Consider the following 19,569-nt stretch of genomic DNA (forward strand, 5'->3'; position numbering starts at 1 on the left):
TACATTACATAGGTATGCATACTGGTCAGAGAGCCTGTTGTAAGTATGAGTCGTCGGTAAACGAGTACGTCGCTAAGCGAGGAGAGGCTGTAAAACAAAAAAAAACAAAAGAAACTCATCTGATCATCATATATCACTACACTACTACAGCAACACCAAACTTATATCACCCTCACATATTGCCACACGATTTCAGCAACACCAAACTCATTTCACCACTATATATCACCATACTACTACAGCAAGACTAAATTATCACCACACAGTAAACAAAAGCACTAAACTCATATCACCAAGAACCATAACAAATGTTAGCACATCTGAAACATGGAATTTAGCATTTCTTTCTCCACTTTACATCTATAATATTACCTTTACAGTGAGACTAATATTTTAACAAGTTCATTAAAACTGAAGCTACTTACCATTGATATACCTTTGAAGAATTTTGAGAGTATATCGACTCTCTGAGCCCGGCCATGGGCCAGGCTCGTCTAGTGCTCGCCTGGTCAACCAGGCTGTTGCTGCTGGAGGCCCACTGCCCCATATATCCATCACAGCCTGGTTGATCTGGCACCTGGTGAAGATACTTGTCTAGTTTCCTCTTGAAGGCTTCAACACTTGTTCCAGAAGTGTTTCTGATATCTTCTGGTAAGATGTTGAAAAGTCTGGGACCTCAGATGTTGATACAGTGTTCCCTTATTGTCCCTACCGCACCCCTGCTCCTCACTGGGTTTATTTTACACTTCCTCCCATATCTCTCACTCCAGTATGTTGTTATGGCAGTGTGCAGATTTGGGACCAAGCCCTCGAGTACCTTCCAGGTATATATTATCATGTACCTCTCTCTCCTCCGCTCCAATGAGTACATGTTCGAGACTTGCAGGCGTTCCCAGTAGTTTAGGTGCTTTACTGGCTCAATGTGTGCCATAAACTATCTCTGTATTTGTTCCAGCTCCAACATTTCTTCTGCCCTGAACGGGGCCATCACTACTGAGCAATATTCTAAGTGAGGGAGCACTAGCGATTTGAAGAGTGTCACCATCGGCATTGTTTCCCTTGTTCTGAAAGTTCTCAATACCCACCCAGTCATCTTCCTGGCTGTCGTGATCTTTGTCTTGTTATGGTCTTTAAAAGAAAGGTCCGCTGACACAATTATTCCTAGGTCTTTTGTGTGTTCCTTACGCTCTATTTGGCGACCCTCTTGAGTTTTGTATATAGTGCTCCTTTTGAGTTCTTCATTCTTTCCATACCTAAGCAGCTGGAACTTATCACCAATGAACGTCATGTTCTTTTCCACTGCCCACTGGAAAACCAGGTTTATGTCTTGCTGTACTTTTTCAGAGTCTTCTACCGTACTGACTTTCATGCTTATTTTAGTGTCATCTGCAAATGATGATACAAAAGTGTGCCGGGTGTTTTTGTCTATGTCTGCTATGAGGATGAGGAACAGCAGAGGTGCCAGGACAGTGCCTTGGGGCACTGAGCTTTTGACCTCGCTGATGCTGGATCTTGCCCTGTTCACTACTACTTTTTGTGTTCTGTGTGTTAGGAAACCAAAAATCCATCTGCCTACCTTCCCCGTAATGCCCATGGCCTTCATTTTGTGCGCTATCACTCCATGATCGCATTTGCCAAACGCCTTTGCAAAATCTGTGTAAATCACATCTGAGTTTTGGTCGTCTTCCAGTGCCTCAGTAATTCTGTCATAATGGTTCAGCAGCTGTGACAGACATGATCATCCTGCTCTAAAACCATGCTGGTTCAGGTTATGTTGGTTGTGCTGGTCCATGAAATTTGTAACCTGCCGTCTCATCACTCTTTCGAAGATTTTTATGATGCGAGAGGTTAGGGCTACTGGTCTGTAATTTTTAGCTAGTGCTCTACTACCTCCCTTGTGCAAAGGAGCTATGTCTGCACTCTTTAAGGCCTTCAGTATTTCACCTAGATCTAAGCTCTTTCTCCAAAGAATACTGAGGGCTCGTGCTAGTGTTACTTTGCACTTCTTTATAAATAAAGCATTCCATGAATCTGGTCCAGGTGCTGAGTGAGTGGGCATGTTTTCCATTTCTTTCTCGAAATCTATGGGATTTGTACTAATGTCAGTTAGTTGGTCTGTGCGGCCTTCTTCTGGAGTGAAAAATATTTCTGCATTTTCTACCTTGCTGTCATTTAGTGGGTTGCTGAACACCGACTCATACTGTTCTTTTAGGGTTTCACTCATTTCCTGTTCATCATCAGTATACGAGTCTCCTCTCAGTAGTGGTCCAATTCTACAGGTAGTTCTTAGCTTGGATTTTGCGTAGGAATAGAAATATTTTGGGTTTCTTGCAATATCCTGTATGGCCTTTTGTTCCCTTTGTACTTCTTCTGTGAGGTATGACATCCTAAGTTTTTGCTCTAATTCAGTGATCTCTCTGCTAAGTCTCTTTCCTCTGTTGTAGCATATTTGTGATTTTAAGCAGTTCAGTAACCCATTTTCTTCTTCTGTACCATCTCCTACGCTCTCTCTCTATATCTGATCTTCCTCTGGGTTTCCTCAATGGTACATATTTCATACATACTTTGTATGCTTCTGTATTCAGCTTCTCTAGGCACTGGTGAGGATTTAGGGTGCTCATGTCTGAGCACTAAAATTCTCTAAAATATTCTACATCTTTTCCTAAAAAACAGAATTTTACATAAAATTTATTAAAAAAGCAACAGCCATAATGTCTCCTAATTACAACAAACCTTAATTTAATTTTACTGCCTCTTACGTAGAACGTTACTGACACCAATTTCACTCTCATAGATCTACAGTTTAAATACAGTGCCCTCAAATATTCTGTGGGTGGTAAATTTTGGCCTAGACATGAAAGAATGGGTGTGTGTGGCAAGCATGGACAGCATAAAAAAATCCTGCCCTCCCCCTTCCCGCCGTGCTTGATGGGAAAACAAATCTCTGACCTTGTGCTTAGTTTAACCCTTTGACTGTCGCAGGCCCCTTTCTGAAACTGTCATTCTATGTCGCTAAATATTAAAAAAAAAAAATTATTTTTTCTTATGAAAATGTTAGGAATATTTTTCTGAGTGTTTTAAGCCTAAAAAAAAATTTTGCCATCAGTACTTACTGAGATATAGAGCCGCAAAATTTGCATAAAGTGACGTGCGTACGGCAACAGCGGCGACTGCCGCTCACCCGGTATTCTTTTATTTACTCTAATTCAAAGGTTTCTTGCATTTTTCAATATTTTTCTTTTCCAAGTAACTTATGTGGCCTGTGAGACCAATGTAAGGTGCATTGTTCAAATATACACTCATTGTTTACAACACAATAACTGAACAAACTTTATCACTATTAGTTTGTGTATACACTTTGTTTACACAAACAAACAATACAAAACAATGTTTATTACTATTGTTCCATAATACATGTATATATACATATGTACAGTCACAGAACACGTTCCTAGAACTGCTGCAGCTTGTGGAACTCTTTGAAACATGGGTATATGCAGAGGGGCACTTGACACTCCTCACACATAAAACGAGTGTCTGTTTTATATACCATTTATAATTCTTGCGTACACAGTCTGCAAACCCAATCTGCATGTCACATTTGTCCACTAAGCGCATATTGAGGTTGTAGTCCATGACAGCTGCAGGCTTTAGAATGGGTTCATTGGTGTCTCTGTTGTGCCTGCCACTGTGTGCCATTTCGTTTCGGTGAACTAATGTCAACAATGTGACATCACGTTTGTCATGCCACCGAAATGCCATGATGTCATTGGCAGCAAAGGCTTGCACTTCACCTCTGCGAGTGTCAGCGTCGAACCTTGGCATATGTTTACAATTATCACGCACTGTGCCACACACGTCTGTCAAGTTCACTCGCAAGAAATCACTGAGTAAGGGGCTTGTGTACCAGTTATCAGTAAATAACATATGCCCCTTACCAAGATATGGTTCCATCATTGTTCGAACCACATCACCAGAGATACCCAATAACTTCACGGTATCTCTCAAAGTATTACTGCCAATGTACACAATGATATCCAAAACTAGACCACTTCTGCAATCACACAGTACAAATAGCTTTATACCAAAGCGTTTCCTCTTGCTTGGTATATGTTGCTTGAATGAGAGTCTTCCTTTGAATAAAATCAAGGACTCATCAATAACAAGCTTCCTGAAGGGATAAAAATACATGCAGCACTTTTGTTTCAGGTACATAAACACATTTCTGATCTTATATAACCTGTCGCTTCTGTCAGGCCTGGTTTTGTCTGAAAAGTGAAACATACGTAACAGTATCAGGAAACGACTGACACCTATAATGTCACTAAAACCTGGAGTTGAAATCAGGCGTTCTGTTGCCCAGTATGTGGTGACAGTGTGCTTATACATATGTGGCATAAGCATTATTGTGGCAAAAAACAGGTACATCTCTGCCACAGTTGTCTCCTTCCACTTGTGTAGCCGTGATTTTGGTGAGAGAATTGTATTTGCCATGGTGTAATCATAGTATGTGTTTGTTTCCCTGACAATGATGTCCATCAGGGGTTCTTCGAAGAATAACTCAAAGCATTCCAGTTCACTAGCATTATTCCCAAGTGGACATGATGACTTTATTCCACTGTGTTTCATCAAAGTCATGGGGACTGGGAACAAACTCATCACCGTCCTGCCAATCCCAGATGCGGTCTGCTGGTGGGTTCTGGATATTGTACCGTGGTTGTGGTTGTGCAGGTTGTGGGAGTGTGGGGTCGGGTGAGGCTGGTTGTTGTGCAGAGTCAGCAGCGTGGGTAGTAGCGTGGCCCGCTGATGGTGCCACATGGGCCGTGCCACCCTCACTATCACCACCACTGCCTGCTCCCTCACTCACATCATTCATACCCATCGTAACAATATCGTCATCTTCACTATCAGGTCGTGGTGTAGGGCCACGGGATGTGCTCCCAGAGTTTCTCCTTCCCCTTGAAACAACATATGAAACACTACCAGACCGCATGCTACGTCGTACATACTGCCGCTTCACTGGGGAATATTCACCCTCACTGTCACTAGAACTGCTTTCAATGACCTTGAAATCACTATCACTATCACTATCACATTCACTGCTAACATCTGGGTGTTGTACACAACCAAATAGTTTCCTCTTTCGTCCTGGTACAGGCAAACATGAACGTGAACAAGCAGGCCCAGCACCAGAGGTGGAAGGTTGTGGGTCATCTGGGTTTTCATCACTAATTACGTTATCCTGGGCACTTTTTCCGGTAACACTCACTTCAAAACCCTGGAATTCACTGTCACTGACATTTTCATCGCTGTTAGAGCTATCACTTGGGAACAAAAGACCTCCAATCCGCCAAGGAGTGAGGAATTTCTTACCGAGAGGCATGGTGAAAATGGACTAACAAGATGGCATTCCCACAATGCACCGCTGGGTCCCAGATTTTTTTCACAGGGTGCACACCGACCACTGAGACCCATTCTCTCTCATGTAGGCCTACCAGGCCTTTCCCGCTTGATTTGAAGCCGCTAGAATTTGTGCGTATAAATACATCAGAAACATTGGCTCGTAAGACGTATTTATAAGGCGTAAACAGTCAAAGGGTTAAAACATAAGGTCGGAGGCTGCTTCTTGGTATTAAATGGTAAAAATGGAAGACATACTACTGAAACAGAGATGATTTTTGTCAGTTTCAGGACTGGAAGTAGCATGAAAGGGGGCTAAAAGTAGCAGAAATATTCAATTTTTTACAGTTTTACTCAGGAAGGAAAAGGCCCCCTACCTCTACCCCCACCTCTAGTCTATTTTATGGATTTTGCTAGGTCTGCTTCAATTACTGGAGATGCCCTAAACTATGACCAATCATTCATGGTTACATTATATTATTAAGGGGCAAGTGCAATATAGGAGAGGTCCAAGTACATGGTTAATGAACAGAGGACAAGTTCTTTAGTTGTTGGAATGCACATAGTGTTTATTTTGGATTCTGTTTCTAAACTGGAATTTGTCAAATCATTGTAAAACTGGCCAAATTTCAAATTTCTGTGCATTTAACAGGATGGTTCCATTACTTAAATGAGCAGTTTCTTGCATATAATAACAGAACACAAGGCATACTAGCAAAATAGCTAAGAATCTGGTCAAACTGATCAATAGAATTGGTTTAAAACAGGATTCAAAGTGGGTGAAATTGACAATGTATAAATTTCACCCAGTCCACCAACTCTGTGCCTGCACAATTCTACAAGTTTAAGATCAAATTTTGTATTTTTGGTGTCATTACCTTCAGAAAGATTCTCTACCATTTCAGATGATTTTTTTTTTTTTTAAATTATGACAATGTCAGCATTTTTAACTCCTTCAGTGGCCATCACATAGATCTATGTTATGATGTCAGGGTCCCTCATGTTGATCTACATTCTGAGCTCATCTCTCAGATAAGCTGTGAGTAGTAAATTTTGGCCTAGACATGACAAAATGAGTGTGTGGTGTGTACAGTATACAAAAAAAATCCTGCCCTACTGAGTATATGATGGGAAAAGCAAACTACTGACCTTGTGTTTGATTTAAAATAGCTCATTAGGTGTTTTCTAGGATGGGTTTCATAGTTTTATTGACTGTTTCTTGCTTTCATTTTACAGAGTGGAAGACGTATTACTGGAAATAGCTTGAAATCTGGTTCAAAGTAGGGGAAATATTCGATTTTTGACAATTTTCCTGCAGATAGGTAAGGACTTCCTAACCTCCTCAGAAGGCATGTATTAGACGTGTGAGGTCATTTGTTTACTCTTGAACATTGGCAAAAATTTAACATTTCCGCTACTTTGAGCTCAGTTTCAAGCCATTTCCACTACTAAAACCAATCAAAATAATTTCTATTTCTGTAATATATCTTCCATTCTATCAAATGAGACCAAGAAATCGCAAATACAACTATAAAAAACATACGAAAAACACTGCAAAGTTGCTGTTGTAATTGAAAATTACATTCTCAGTTTTTTTTCTCTCATTATGCACTATGTGCTGCAGGATTTGTTTTATGTGGTGCACACATACCACATAGATGTATTCTCTCATATCAAGGCCAAAATTTACCGCTCACAGCTTATCAGAGTGAGCTGAGCTCATGACGTAGATCTACGGTTTGGACCCTCAACGTAAAGCCGTAGATCTATGGCACAGACCCTCAAGGGGTTAATAAACAGAGGAAATGTAGCCTTAGTGCCTGGAATGCCTACAGTATTTGATTTGGATTCTCTTTTTAAATTAATTTTTTTTAATTTTGTATAAAACTGGTTAAATTACTGATATCTGTGAACTTTAAAAGGGGGTTCTGATACTTTTTTTTTTTTTGCTAAATCAATAAAATGGAAAGATACTAGCAAAATAGCTAAGAATTTGGCTGAACTGAGAAGTAAAATGCATGCACTTTAACCCTTAAACTGTCCAAACATAGATCTACGTTCTACGTTCTCTCGCCCAGTGCTCCGAATATTATGAAAATCTTTTTTTTTTTTTAAATAAAGAAGACATTTCTTACATGTAATAATATAAAAAAAAAAATTAGAGCAGCACTTACCGAGATATAAGGCAGCAAAGTCGGCACTTGTCGCTCACCTGATGGCAACATGAAGCGCTGCCGCTTGCAGAAATGTTGCTGACATGCCTTTTTTTTTTCTCATTTTTTTTAATTTATATAATTTATATGTTCTGATAATTAGTAGTTCTTGTGATTTCATAGCCAATCTTTGTTCTGACACTAACATTAGGTACTGAAACAGTACTCAGTCACAAACACAGTGACAGGTAAACATTTTCACCTACCTTAGTCACATACTATTGTCTAGAACTATATGCATAGTATTTATAGGTCCCAGCAATGTTTTAGACATGCGGGAGTACATATATAAAGCTCCTTGAAGCATGGTGTAAGACAGTCACTCCACTGTTGACAGTGCAGCAGTGGAGTGACATTTGGTGATCGTGCACTGCCTTGGCTTTATTTGTTTTCACTGTTACACATAAACATGTCTGTCTGTCTGTCCATCTGTCTATCTAGTTCTCTGTTTATCTGTCTCTGCTTATGTCTTTCTGTCGCTCTGCTTGTCTCTCCTTCTGTCTCAGAGAGAGCGACTTGTGAACCAACAGGCATTACACATGATGCAGAGATGCAGAGTAGTCACATCTGATTCCCAAACAAGTGAAAATGCGTATTACTTGCCAGTCATGCTTATTATTCATTATATCTACAAGCACAGTATAGCACTGTCTGGATTTTTTGGGTTATCCTTGGTAATTTACACTATGTATAATTGTAATTATGTGTACCTGTGAGATAGAAATAGAGACAGATACAGACAGATGGAGATAGAGACAGCCAATCAGCCAGCCACCCAGCCAGCCACTCAGCCAGCCACCAGCCAGCCACCCAGCCAGCCACCAGCCAGCCACCAGCCAGCCTGCCGAACATGTATTACACGTTCAGGAATTATTTCTCTTTACTTACAGCATAGGTTACAGGACATTCTGGCCAGATGAGATTACCAGTAGTACCAAAATTGTAAGGATGTTGCACATAGGTTATTATCAAGGTTTTTGACATTTCCTCAACCACTTGTGGCCACAGCCACCTCAAAACCACTTAACTCGGGGTCAACATCACTTTCCTCTTAAAAGGGAAGTGTTAATACGATACGACATCAGTGAATCCCTGGTGTATGCTGTGCTGTTTGCTCTAGCTGGCGCTCAATTGAACAGGTGCTCCCACAAGGTACTAAGTGGTCCCAGATTTTTTTAATACTGCACATACCAAGTGTTAAGACCCATTCTGTGCTGACCAGGCATCTCAGGCCAATCGTGCCAAATTTGGAAGCAGGAAAAATAAAATGTTGATCTACGTTTGGAGTGCTAGCGGTAACAACGTAGATCTACGTTTGGAAAGTTAAGGGATTAAAGGAGGGGGTTTGGGATATTGGCTGTTTGGAGTGACATCTGAATTGTCATATCTGAGTGCCTCTACAGAGACAGTGATTATGTGTGAATGATGGTGAAAGTGTTTCTTTTTTTGGGGTCACTCTGCCTCGGTGGGAGATGGCCGAAATGTTGAAAGAAAAAAAACTTTTTTATTATTTTATTAACACATCGGCCATATCCAACCGAGGTAGTGGGACCCAAAAAAAGGAAGAAGCACTTTCATCATCACTCATTTCATCACTGTCTTTCCAAAGGCATGCCTACATTACAGTTCAAAAACTGTAACATACATGTATCTCCATCCCTCCTTCGGAGAACAGGCACTGTACTTCCCCCCTTCCAGACTAAGTCCAGCTAACCATTTTCCCTGAATCCCTTTGTAAATGTTAACTTGCTTACACTCCAACAGCACATCATCATAAATACCATTGGCTCCACTCACTATCTAACATGTGCACAACTTGTCAGACACTGCAACATCATGGAATCTTGATTCTGAGGACATGTACATAACCTTCATGACTACGACAACTACTACTACAACTAACCCATCTCTTTGAGAAGGACCTACTTCCACTGGGGAATCCCGCGTATCAGTGACTATGCCCTCGTCTGCTACACCTGATGTTACTATATAAGCACTGATGTTACTATATAAGCGACTACGGTGCTCTTCGCACCTACTCCAAGGTTGAGGGACTGATTACCTCATCTTCTGTATATAGTCCTACTGTCTTCAAGTTATGTCCTAGAATTTGTATTGATAAAGCCACTGGATGGCGAAATGTCTACAATAAAGATATCCAGATGTTGCACATGTGTCTTAATTTCATCACTATCTAACATGCACATGCACACTTGCTTGAAGTCCAAGATACTTGCTCACAAAACCTCCTTTACCCCATCACTCCAAACTTTCCTAAGACAACCCCTACCCCGCCTTCCTTTCACTGCAGATTTATACGCCCTCCAAGTCATTCTATTATTTTCTATCCTCTCTAAAATAGGACTCAAAGTGGCCAAAATTGCTGATGCATAAACTGTGCCCAGACTACCAGCTTTGTGCCTTAATTCCTTAAGTTTTCCATTAAATTTCGTATTTCTGATGTCATTATGTTCAGAAAAGGGTTTTCTAATATTTCAGAAGAATTTTTTTTTTTTAAATTCCCACCATTGTTCGTACTTTTAATTCTGGGGTTAAATTTGAAAGAGGGCACATTTTCCACAATACATATTACTCTCGTTATGATTCATGTTAAGTGGTTATTGCAGTAGTAACACAGAAAAAAAAAAATCTCACCTGGCTCCAATTGTCAGCCAAACCCTTTCCAAGGTAACGTGACAACTGGTCACCAAACAAGAACACAGGGTTTGTTTCCAGTAATTCTGCACCATCTACAAGGAAAGAATTTGGTAATTAGATTATTAGTAGATTTGTGAAAAATATCTATATTTTTAGCCTTAATATTGTCAAATGTTCATAATAAGTCTAGGAATGGTGATGACAACTCTATATCTAATCTATTCAAATTCATGTGTAGTAATATTTCAGATAATCATGTTAGGCTGATCTGTTAGATAGGTTAGCTTCACTGTCATCCATTACCCATTTTTTATTATAATATTCAGTTAATGGCATCAACCAAATTGTCTCAATTCTGACACAACATTATCTTTAAAGTTTATCACTGATTCCTCATATTAGTAACATCACCCATTACTCTTACACTAACCAATCAGGAGGGGACATAAGTACACATTAAAAAACTAAACTGAGCATGTTAGATAGGAGTGAATGGAGGCAAATGGTATTTGGGACCTGGCGAGCTGTTGGAGTGTGAGCAGGGTAATATTCAGTGAAGGGATTCAGGGAAACCAGTTATTTTATATAACCAGACTTGAGTCCTGGAAATGGGAAGTACAATGCCTGCACTCTAAAGGAGGGGTTTGAGATATTGGCAGTTTGGAGGGATATATTGTGTATTTTTATATGTATATACTTCTAAACTGTTGTATTTTGGGCACCTCTGCAAAAACAGTGATTATGTGTGAGTAAGGTGAAAGTGTTGAATGATGATGAAAGTATTTTCTTTTTGGGGATTTTCTTTCTTTTTGGGTCACCCTGCCTCGGTGGGAGACGGTCGACTTGTTGAAAAAAAAAAAAAATTATCAATCAAGATCAGTGAAGATTATTATTTTTTTTTTTATTATCACACTGGCCGATTCCCACCAAGGCAGGGTGGCCCAAAAAAGAAAAACTTTCACCATCTTTCACTCCATCACTGTCTTGCCAGAAGGGTGCTTTACACTACAGTTTTTAAACTGCAACATTAACACCCCTCCTTCAGAGTGCAGGCACTGTACTTCCCATCTCCAGGACTCAAGTCCGGCCTGCCGGTTTCCCTGAACCCCTTCATAAATGTTACTTTGCTCACACTCCAACAGCACGTCAAGTATTAAAAACCATTTGTCTCCATTCACTCCTATCAAACACGCTCACGCATGCCTGCTGGAAGTCCAAGCCCCCTCGCACACAAAACCTCCTTTACCCCCTCCCTCCAACCTTTCCTAGGCCGACCCCTACCCTGCCTTCCTTCCACTACAGACTGATACACTCTTGAAGTTATTCTGTTTCGCTCCATTCTCTCCACATGTCTGAACCACCTCAACAACCCTTCCTCAGCCCTCTGGACAAAAGTTTTGGTAATCCCGCACCTCCTCCTAACTTCCAAACTACGAATTCTCTGCATTATATTCACACCACACATTGCTCTCAGACATGACATCTCCACTGCCTCCAGCCTTCTCCTCGCTGCAACATTCATCACCCATGCTTCACACCCATATAAGAGCGTTGGTAAAACTATACTCTCATACATTCCCCTCTTTGCCTCCAAGGGGGAATGTATAAGAGTATAGTTTTACCAACGCTCTTATATGGGTGTGAAGCATGGGTGATAAATGTTGCAGCGAGGAGAAGGCTGGAGGCAGTGGAGATGTCATGTCTGAAAGCAATGTGTGGTGTGAATTTAATGCAGAGAATTCTTAATTTGGAAATTAGGAGGTGCAAGATTACCAAAACTATTATCCAGAGGGCAGAAGAGGGGTTGTTGAGAAGGTTCGGACATGCAGAGAGGGTAGAACAAAATAGAATGACTGAGTGTATAAATCTGTAGTGGAGGGAAGGCTGGGAAGAGGTCAGCCTAGGAAAGGTTGGAGGGAGGGGGTAAAGAAGGTTTTGTGTGTGAGGGGCTTGGACATCTAGCCAGCATCCGTGAGCGTGTTAGATAGGAGCGAATGGAGACAATGCTGTTGGAGTGTGAACAAGGTAACATACATGAAGGGATTCAGGGAAACCGGCGGACTGGACTCAAGTCCTGAAGATGGGAAGTACAGTGTCTGTACTCTGAAGGAGGGGTGTTAATGTTGCAGTTTTATAACTGTAGTAAAAGCATGCCACTGGCAAGACAGTGATGGAGTGAATGATGACGAATGTTTTTCTTTTTCGGGCCACCCTGCCTTGGTGGGAGGCGGCCAATGTGTTAATAATAAATAAATACAGCACTAAAGAAAACACTTGGTGCTGGTATGACAAATATCACTCTCCACATTTTTTTTTTTTTTTTTTTTTTTTTGGTAAATGCACATGTGAGCTTCAAAATTTCCTCCATTAACTACTGCACTGGCCCCAGCTTAAACTGTCAAGTTTCTAGAATTTCACCCAAGTTTCTCATTACTTCTTATTGACGATGTTGCAGTGTTGAGCAAAGTTTTATTGGGCTATCCAATTTGTCAAACTGCACAAAATACTGACCTGAAGAAACTTATTTCTACTTTAGCTAAAGTGAAAGCAATGAAAGGAAAAAAATTAAATTCCTATGATCAGCTCTTGTACTGCATACCAAGTGAAAAAGAGTACAATAATGACAATAAACAGTCCACATTATAAAGCAGTATTCCCCTGTGTCATGCAAGATAATAGTTATATGTGCAAATTTTTTTCTACTAAGGAACAACATCAATGTTCAAAAGTAAAGAAAAGTTGCAGGCTCACCTAGGACACAACACTCCTGTACTGACCCTAACCAGAAACAATGATAATAAAATGAACAACACAATCACCCATAAGAACTTGTCACCCAAAAAAAATGTGTATGTCACACAATGTGTGTCACATGCTTATTGAAACCCATTATGCCAGTCAGTAAATCTATTTACAAAACACAAGGCACAAACTATAAAACAACTAATCCAACAGTTTTATCTAATTAAGACATAATATAATTAAAAATAAATGAAAGTCCTTGTCAATGTTATCCAGGAAATGAATTTTAGATTTAGTCTAAAAATTTAGCCCATCACTTTTGTCTGAAGAACTTATTACGAAATATAAAAATAACAAAACAAACCTCTACAGCCACTTGAAGGATTAACTTTATATAATATAATACTACATACATCCAAAAAAGTTATTAAAAACTCTCTTGAGTTAAGACTTACCATATGGTCCACATGACACCAGAGCAGCACACACGTTGTAGCCAGTTTCCCTCACAAAGCGGTTGGTATGACACAGAGCTTTAAAGATTAGGTCCAGTAGATCCTACACAACATACACAATAATGCATTACATGTACAGGTATAGAAGCGCAAAAATATTAGTAAAGTATTAAATTTTAAAAAAATAAATACACCATAATCACTTGGTACTGCTGCACAAGAATGATGACTTATTATAATGATAAAATACAATATTAACCCTTTGAGGGTCCGTCCCATAGATCTACGGCTGTATGTTCAGGGTCCAAACCGTAGATCTACGTCATGAGCTCAGCTCACTCTGATAAACTGTGAGTGGTACATTTGGGCCTAGATATGAGAGAATACATCTATGTGGTATGTGTGCACCACATAAAACAGATCCTGCAGCACGCTGTGTATAATGAGAGAAAAAAACTGAAATCATGATTTTTCGATTAAAACAGCGAATTTGCAGTGTTTTTTCATATGTTTTTTACAGTTCTATTTGCGATTTCTTGGTCTCATTTGATAGAATGGAAGACATATTACAGAAATAGAGATGATTTTGATTGGTTTTAGCACTGGAAATGGCTTGAAACTGAGCTCAAAGTAGCAGAAATGTTAATTTTTTGCCGATATTCAAGAGTAAACAAACGACCTCACACGTCTAATACACGCCAGCTGGTGGGTCTAATATGCATTCACAAATATGGTGATGATATTTATACAATTATTACAGTATTGCATAACAGTAAATCTTCTATTTTTTGGTGTGAATAAAAATTCATTATGTGAATAAAAAATCAAAATGGAATTTATTTTTAAAGCCTCAAAACATAACTAATGAACAGAGGAAATGTTGGTTTACTGCCAGGAATACCTACATAGTTTATTCTGGACCCTATTTTGAAATTGGAATATTTTGAACTTTGTGTTAAATTGGCCAAATTAACAATTTCTGATCACCTTAATTTGTAGTTGAAACAGTTGACTTGACGATTTCTTGTGCTCAATCGATAGAATAGAAGTAATACTAGTGAAATAGCTAAGAATTTGGTTGACTGGAATAATGTAATTGGCCTAAAACGGGAGTCAAAGTCGGCAAAATCGCCGATTCGTAAATATCGCTGACACATCAAAATTCGCGAGAGCATAATTTCGTCAATTTTCCATCAAATTTCATACTTTTTGTTTTACTACCTTCACAAAAGATTCTCTACCATTTCATAAGAAAAAATAACAATTTTTTTTTTTTGAAAATTCTTGGACACTGGGGCACCACTTCAGAATTGGGCCTTGGACCCTAAAGGGGTTAAAAATATATGGATTTTTATTTCAACTTGTGACCAAATCAGACTAAAATAACAAGTCATTTAATTTAATTTTTGAAAATTTATTATTTTAACCCAGCTAATATACTACAGAATCCTAATTACAGAATAAAAATAGAAAGAAGGAATATGAAGGAAATGAATGTACAGGTCTCCCTCCTACAATGGCACATAAAGCCAACCCAATATAACATGTAAAGGATAGGGATTCGTTATGAAACTTTGCAAATTCCACACTTCTTTACTAATGTTTGCAAAACAAACAAAAATGAGCTTACCATTCATGTACCAAATAGACAAAAAAAAATTAATTTTGTCAAAAAATTCCAATATTTAATCATAATCCCTATACATACAATACAAAACTGAGGGGAAAAAAACACATTACTTATTTCAACAATAAAAAGAGCATAAATGACAGGCATCAAATTACCATATAACAAAAATACAGTGGACCCCCGGTTAACGATATTTTTTCACTCCAAAAGTATGTTCAGGTGCCAGTACTGACCGAATTTGTTCCCATAAGGAATATTGTGAAGTAGATTAGTCCATTTCAGACCCCCAAACATACACGTACAAACGCACTTACATAAATACACTTACATAATTGGTCGCATTCGGAGGTGATCGTTATGCGGGGGTCCACTGTATATGAAACTAATCAAAATATATAAAAAATTCAAATAAAAATTCACTATCTGACTTTTTTGGTTAACCTAGGTTCTCTACACATATGCTGCTATGTATAATCTATGTAACTGTATTTGTGTATACCTGAATAAACTTACGAATCATAATCCTCTCTCCTTCCTCCACCAAAGGCCTGTGTTTATCTGGACTAAAGTGCACATATTATGAACCTGTAAATATGTATCTTCTAGGTAGTAGGTTGGTAGACAGCAACCGCCCAGGGAGGTACTACCGTCCTGCCAAGTGAGTGTAAAATGTAAGCCTGTAATTGTTTTACATGATGGTAGGATTTCTGGTGTCCATTTTTCTGTCTCATAAACATGCAAGGTTTCAGGTATGTCTTGCTACTTCTACTCACACTTAGGTCACACTACACATACATGTATAAGCATATATATATATACACCCCTCTGGGTTTTCTCCTGTTTTCTTTCTAGTTCTTGTTCTTGTTTATTTCCTCTTATCTCCATGGGGAAGTGGAACAGAATTCTTCCTCCGTAAGCCATGCGTGTTGTAAGAGGCAACTAAAATGCCAGGAGCAAGGGGCTAGTAACCCCTTCTCCTGTATATATTACTAAATGTAAAAGGAGAAACTTTCGTTTTTCCTTTTGGGCCACCCCGCCTCGGTGGGATATGGCCAGTGTGTTGAAAGAAAGAAAATATGTATCTCCCTCCTACGTATTCTTTTAGCCCTTCCTCCACCCTTAGTCCAAATTTCATGTCAACACAACTCATCTTCTACTGGTCAGATGTATTTAACTTACTTGGTCAATGTAAGGAAGAAAGTTTGCTCCAGAACCAGCGATCATATGCTCAAGACACTTCATGCTTGTTTCCAAGTTCCGCCAGCCAGCAGTGTCATGAAAAATCTGTGCTGCATCACCACTGTTCCTCTGAGGAGAAAAGGAGAGAAGCTATGGGATACCTGGATTATACCTGGAGAGGGTTTCAGGGATCAGTGCCCCCACGACCCAGTCCATGACCAGGCCTTGTGGTGGATCAGGACCTGATCAACCAGGCTGTTACTGCTGGCTACATGTAAACTGACGTACGAGCCATAGCCCGGCTGATCAGGTACTAACTTTAGGTGCCTGTCCAATGCCATCTTGAAGACAGCCAAGGGTCTACTGGTAATCCCCCTTACATATGATGGGAGGCAGTTGAACAGTCTTGGGTCTTTGACACTTACTGTGTTGTCTCTTAGCATACTCGTGGCTCCTCTTCTTTTCATTGGGGGGAATGCTACATCTCCTGCCGAGTCTTTTGGTCCTGAATGGAGTGATTTTCGTTAGCAAATTTGGTACTAATTCCTTCCATGGATTTGATATGAACATTATTGACCCAGAAACAGCTAAACTCATTAGGATCCGGAATCAAAAAATCATCATGATAACTCAGGAAATGCAGGAACTTAAAACCTCCAATGATATGTTAGCCCAGGAAATTAAGGAACTACAAACAACAAATAGTCTAGAGTATAAACTTGACACACAATGGAACAACTAAGCAACACTCACACCCAGTCAAAGGACACCATCAACCATCTAAAAGATCAAGTTACCCAACTAAATATCAACATCAACGAAAGAGCAAAAGTGGATTTGCAACTTACCGATGTTACGAACAATTTCCAAGACCACTTCTACCAACAATAACTTTCTGATTAAGTTGTAGTAAACAACAACCTTCTACCACCAAATATAATTCAAAAAATTGTAAACAAACCACCTCAACTTATACAAGACCATCTTCGTCTCAACATACCTGGTGATGACATAAAGGAGTGTAAAGCAATAGGTTATCAAACTGGGAAGAAATCAGTGATACTAAAGTTCAACTCCAGCTCACAAAGAAATGAATTATTAAGGACATCTACTAGTATCAATATCAACAAGTGCCTGACCAAAAGACAAAATCTCCTATACAGACTAAGAAAGCTCTGATATGACAGAAAAATCCACCAATGCTTTGCAAGTGATGGAAAAATTGCAGCCAAGAAGGAAATGACAGGAAGGAGATATTTCATTTCTACTGAACAAGAACTAAAAAAATTCCTAAGTGATCTTTGCTTAACCGAGTCAGAATAAAATGCAGTTTGTACCTACTTTCCACAAGTAGTGTTATTAAACTCCAATTGTTTTTAACCAATTATTTTCTGTAAAACCTAATTCTCATTTCTATATTGTCAATCTGACAGCAGTGAAATATATAAGCTGTCCAATCACTACCTTATAGTTTATACTCTTGTTAGACACTTCAAGATCACCATCTTGTTTGCCTAAAAAGGTACACAATTCTAATTTTTTATATTTGTAACTATCTTTTATTGTCCTCCATTAGTATAGAACTATAGTTTTTTTACTGTCTAGCGTGTGTGGTCTATAATAGAGTTAGTGCAACACAATCCAAATTTAGGTACTACTGCTATAAAACCTTTTTTTTACAATCTACTGGAACAATATACACTTACACCATTATTATTCAATCACCCCCTTTATACAGATATTAATATTACCCCTTATCACCCTGCTGCAGTTCATTTAAATATTTGCCAGTTAACCCCAAATGCTCAATGCTGACAGCGACCCTGAATTGAACCTATATAATCTAAATCCTAGTCACCATTTAAATGAAAGCAATTGCCTTTGCTACACAGCAACAGAGGCCAGTACTGTCCTCTGCAATGAAATATTACAATTAAATCCCTAAGTAAACACTATGATCTGACGCTCTTAGATTCATTAAAGACAAACTTCTCCTGTATTAGTCTTACTGAAACCTGGCTTAAATAAGACACAACAGACATCTACACACTACCAGGACACACAGCAATCCGCAACTGCAGGCCAGAACAAATTGGGGGAGGTACTGCCATCTATTATTCAAATGAACTATCATGTAGCAACACTATATCCTTTAATGAGTATGGTGAATATATATTTGCAAACTGGGGCCATATAAAGGATGCCTCATACTAATATCCCAGCCTTTAGTGATAAACTCAAAACACTGATTACATATACACAAATGAATAAGCACCACCTACTACCAGCAGGAAACTTCAACATCAACCTTGGCCTAACAAATGACCAACCTGTTGCTGATTTCATTAATAATATGAACAATACACTAATCATACCAGCTATTACAAAACCAACAAGACTAACTGAGATGAGTGCAACCATAACTGAGCACATACGGACAAACATACTAGCTCCCCTTAAAGCGGGGATAATCACAGACAACACTAATGACCACTACCCAACTTCCCTCCTAATAAACATTTGCAAGCAACCAATGGAATATAATAAGTTCTCCTTTCAACTCCATGACGAGGCTTTAATAAGTAACTTCACTGCAGAACTAAGCTCAGTTGACTGGCCTACAGAATTTTACATTGCCGCTGGTATTGATGAACGGGTAGAGATATTTCTAAATAAAATTCAAAGCCTATATAACAGACATTGCCCCATAAAAACTAAACAGGTCACCAATAAAAGACTAAGTTGCCCATGGCTTACTAACAGCATCCTAAGGTCCATCAATACAAAACATCAACATAAGAAGCAATATAGAAGGGGCTTAATAACTAAACAATTTATCAAACACTATACATCAGTCCTCACCAAATTTAATCAGAAAGTCTAAGCAACTATACTATTCTAATAGATTCACTGAAACGAAGAGACATAAAATGACCTGTTTGTGGTGCCCAGATCCTGGGCACCACAAACTGAACACAGCTAGTAATATTGTACTAACTAAACCAAACGAACTGAAACTCCAGCCAATTGATACAGCTAACAAGTTAAATGACTTCATCTCAACCACAGGATCAAATATTGCCAATAAAATTCCAGTCACCAATGCCTGAGCTAATGATTATCTAGACGGAAACTTCCCAACATCCCTCTATCTTACACCAACAGAGCCCACTGAGATTACTATCATTATTAACTCTCTAAAAAACAAATCAGGAAATGTAACCCAAGTACCATCACTACTGTATAAACGAGCAGCTCAAATCCTTTCACCCACCATTGCATTACTCTTCAT

The 19,569-nt window shown here is 39.0% G+C and overlaps 1 protein-coding gene across 3 annotated transcripts in view; it reads right to left on the reverse strand.

The window, feature by feature from the left end:
* Positions 1-19,272, reverse strand: part of LOC128706319 (uncharacterized) — a 213,413-nt gene extending 194,141 nt beyond the window's left edge. For 2 of the 3 annotated variants that reach the window (XR_011392724.1, XM_070090929.1), the window contains exons 1-4: positions 16,703-19,270; positions 16,278-16,406; positions 13,469-13,571; positions 10,269-10,363 (exon numbers count right to left, since the gene is read on the reverse strand). Coding sequence is in view for 1 of the 3 variants with exons in the window: in XM_070090929.1 (XP_069947030.1) it covers positions 10,269-10,363; positions 13,469-13,571; positions 16,278-16,406; positions 16,703-16,744 (369 nt within the window). In the remaining 2 variants the exon portion in view is untranslated. Of the gene's footprint in view, positions 1-10,268; positions 10,364-13,468; positions 13,572-16,277; positions 16,407-16,702 lie in introns of all 3 variants that reach the window. The other variant, XR_011392725.1, reaches the window with a different exon arrangement.
* Between the last annotated feature and the right edge of the window lie 297 nt (positions 19,273-19,569).

Source organism: Cherax quadricarinatus, chromosome 3 (assembly GCF_038502225.1).
Source record: "Cherax quadricarinatus isolate ZL_2023a chromosome 3, ASM3850222v1, whole genome shotgun sequence".
NCBI lineage: Eukaryota > Metazoa > Arthropoda > Malacostraca > Decapoda > Parastacidae > Cherax > Cherax quadricarinatus.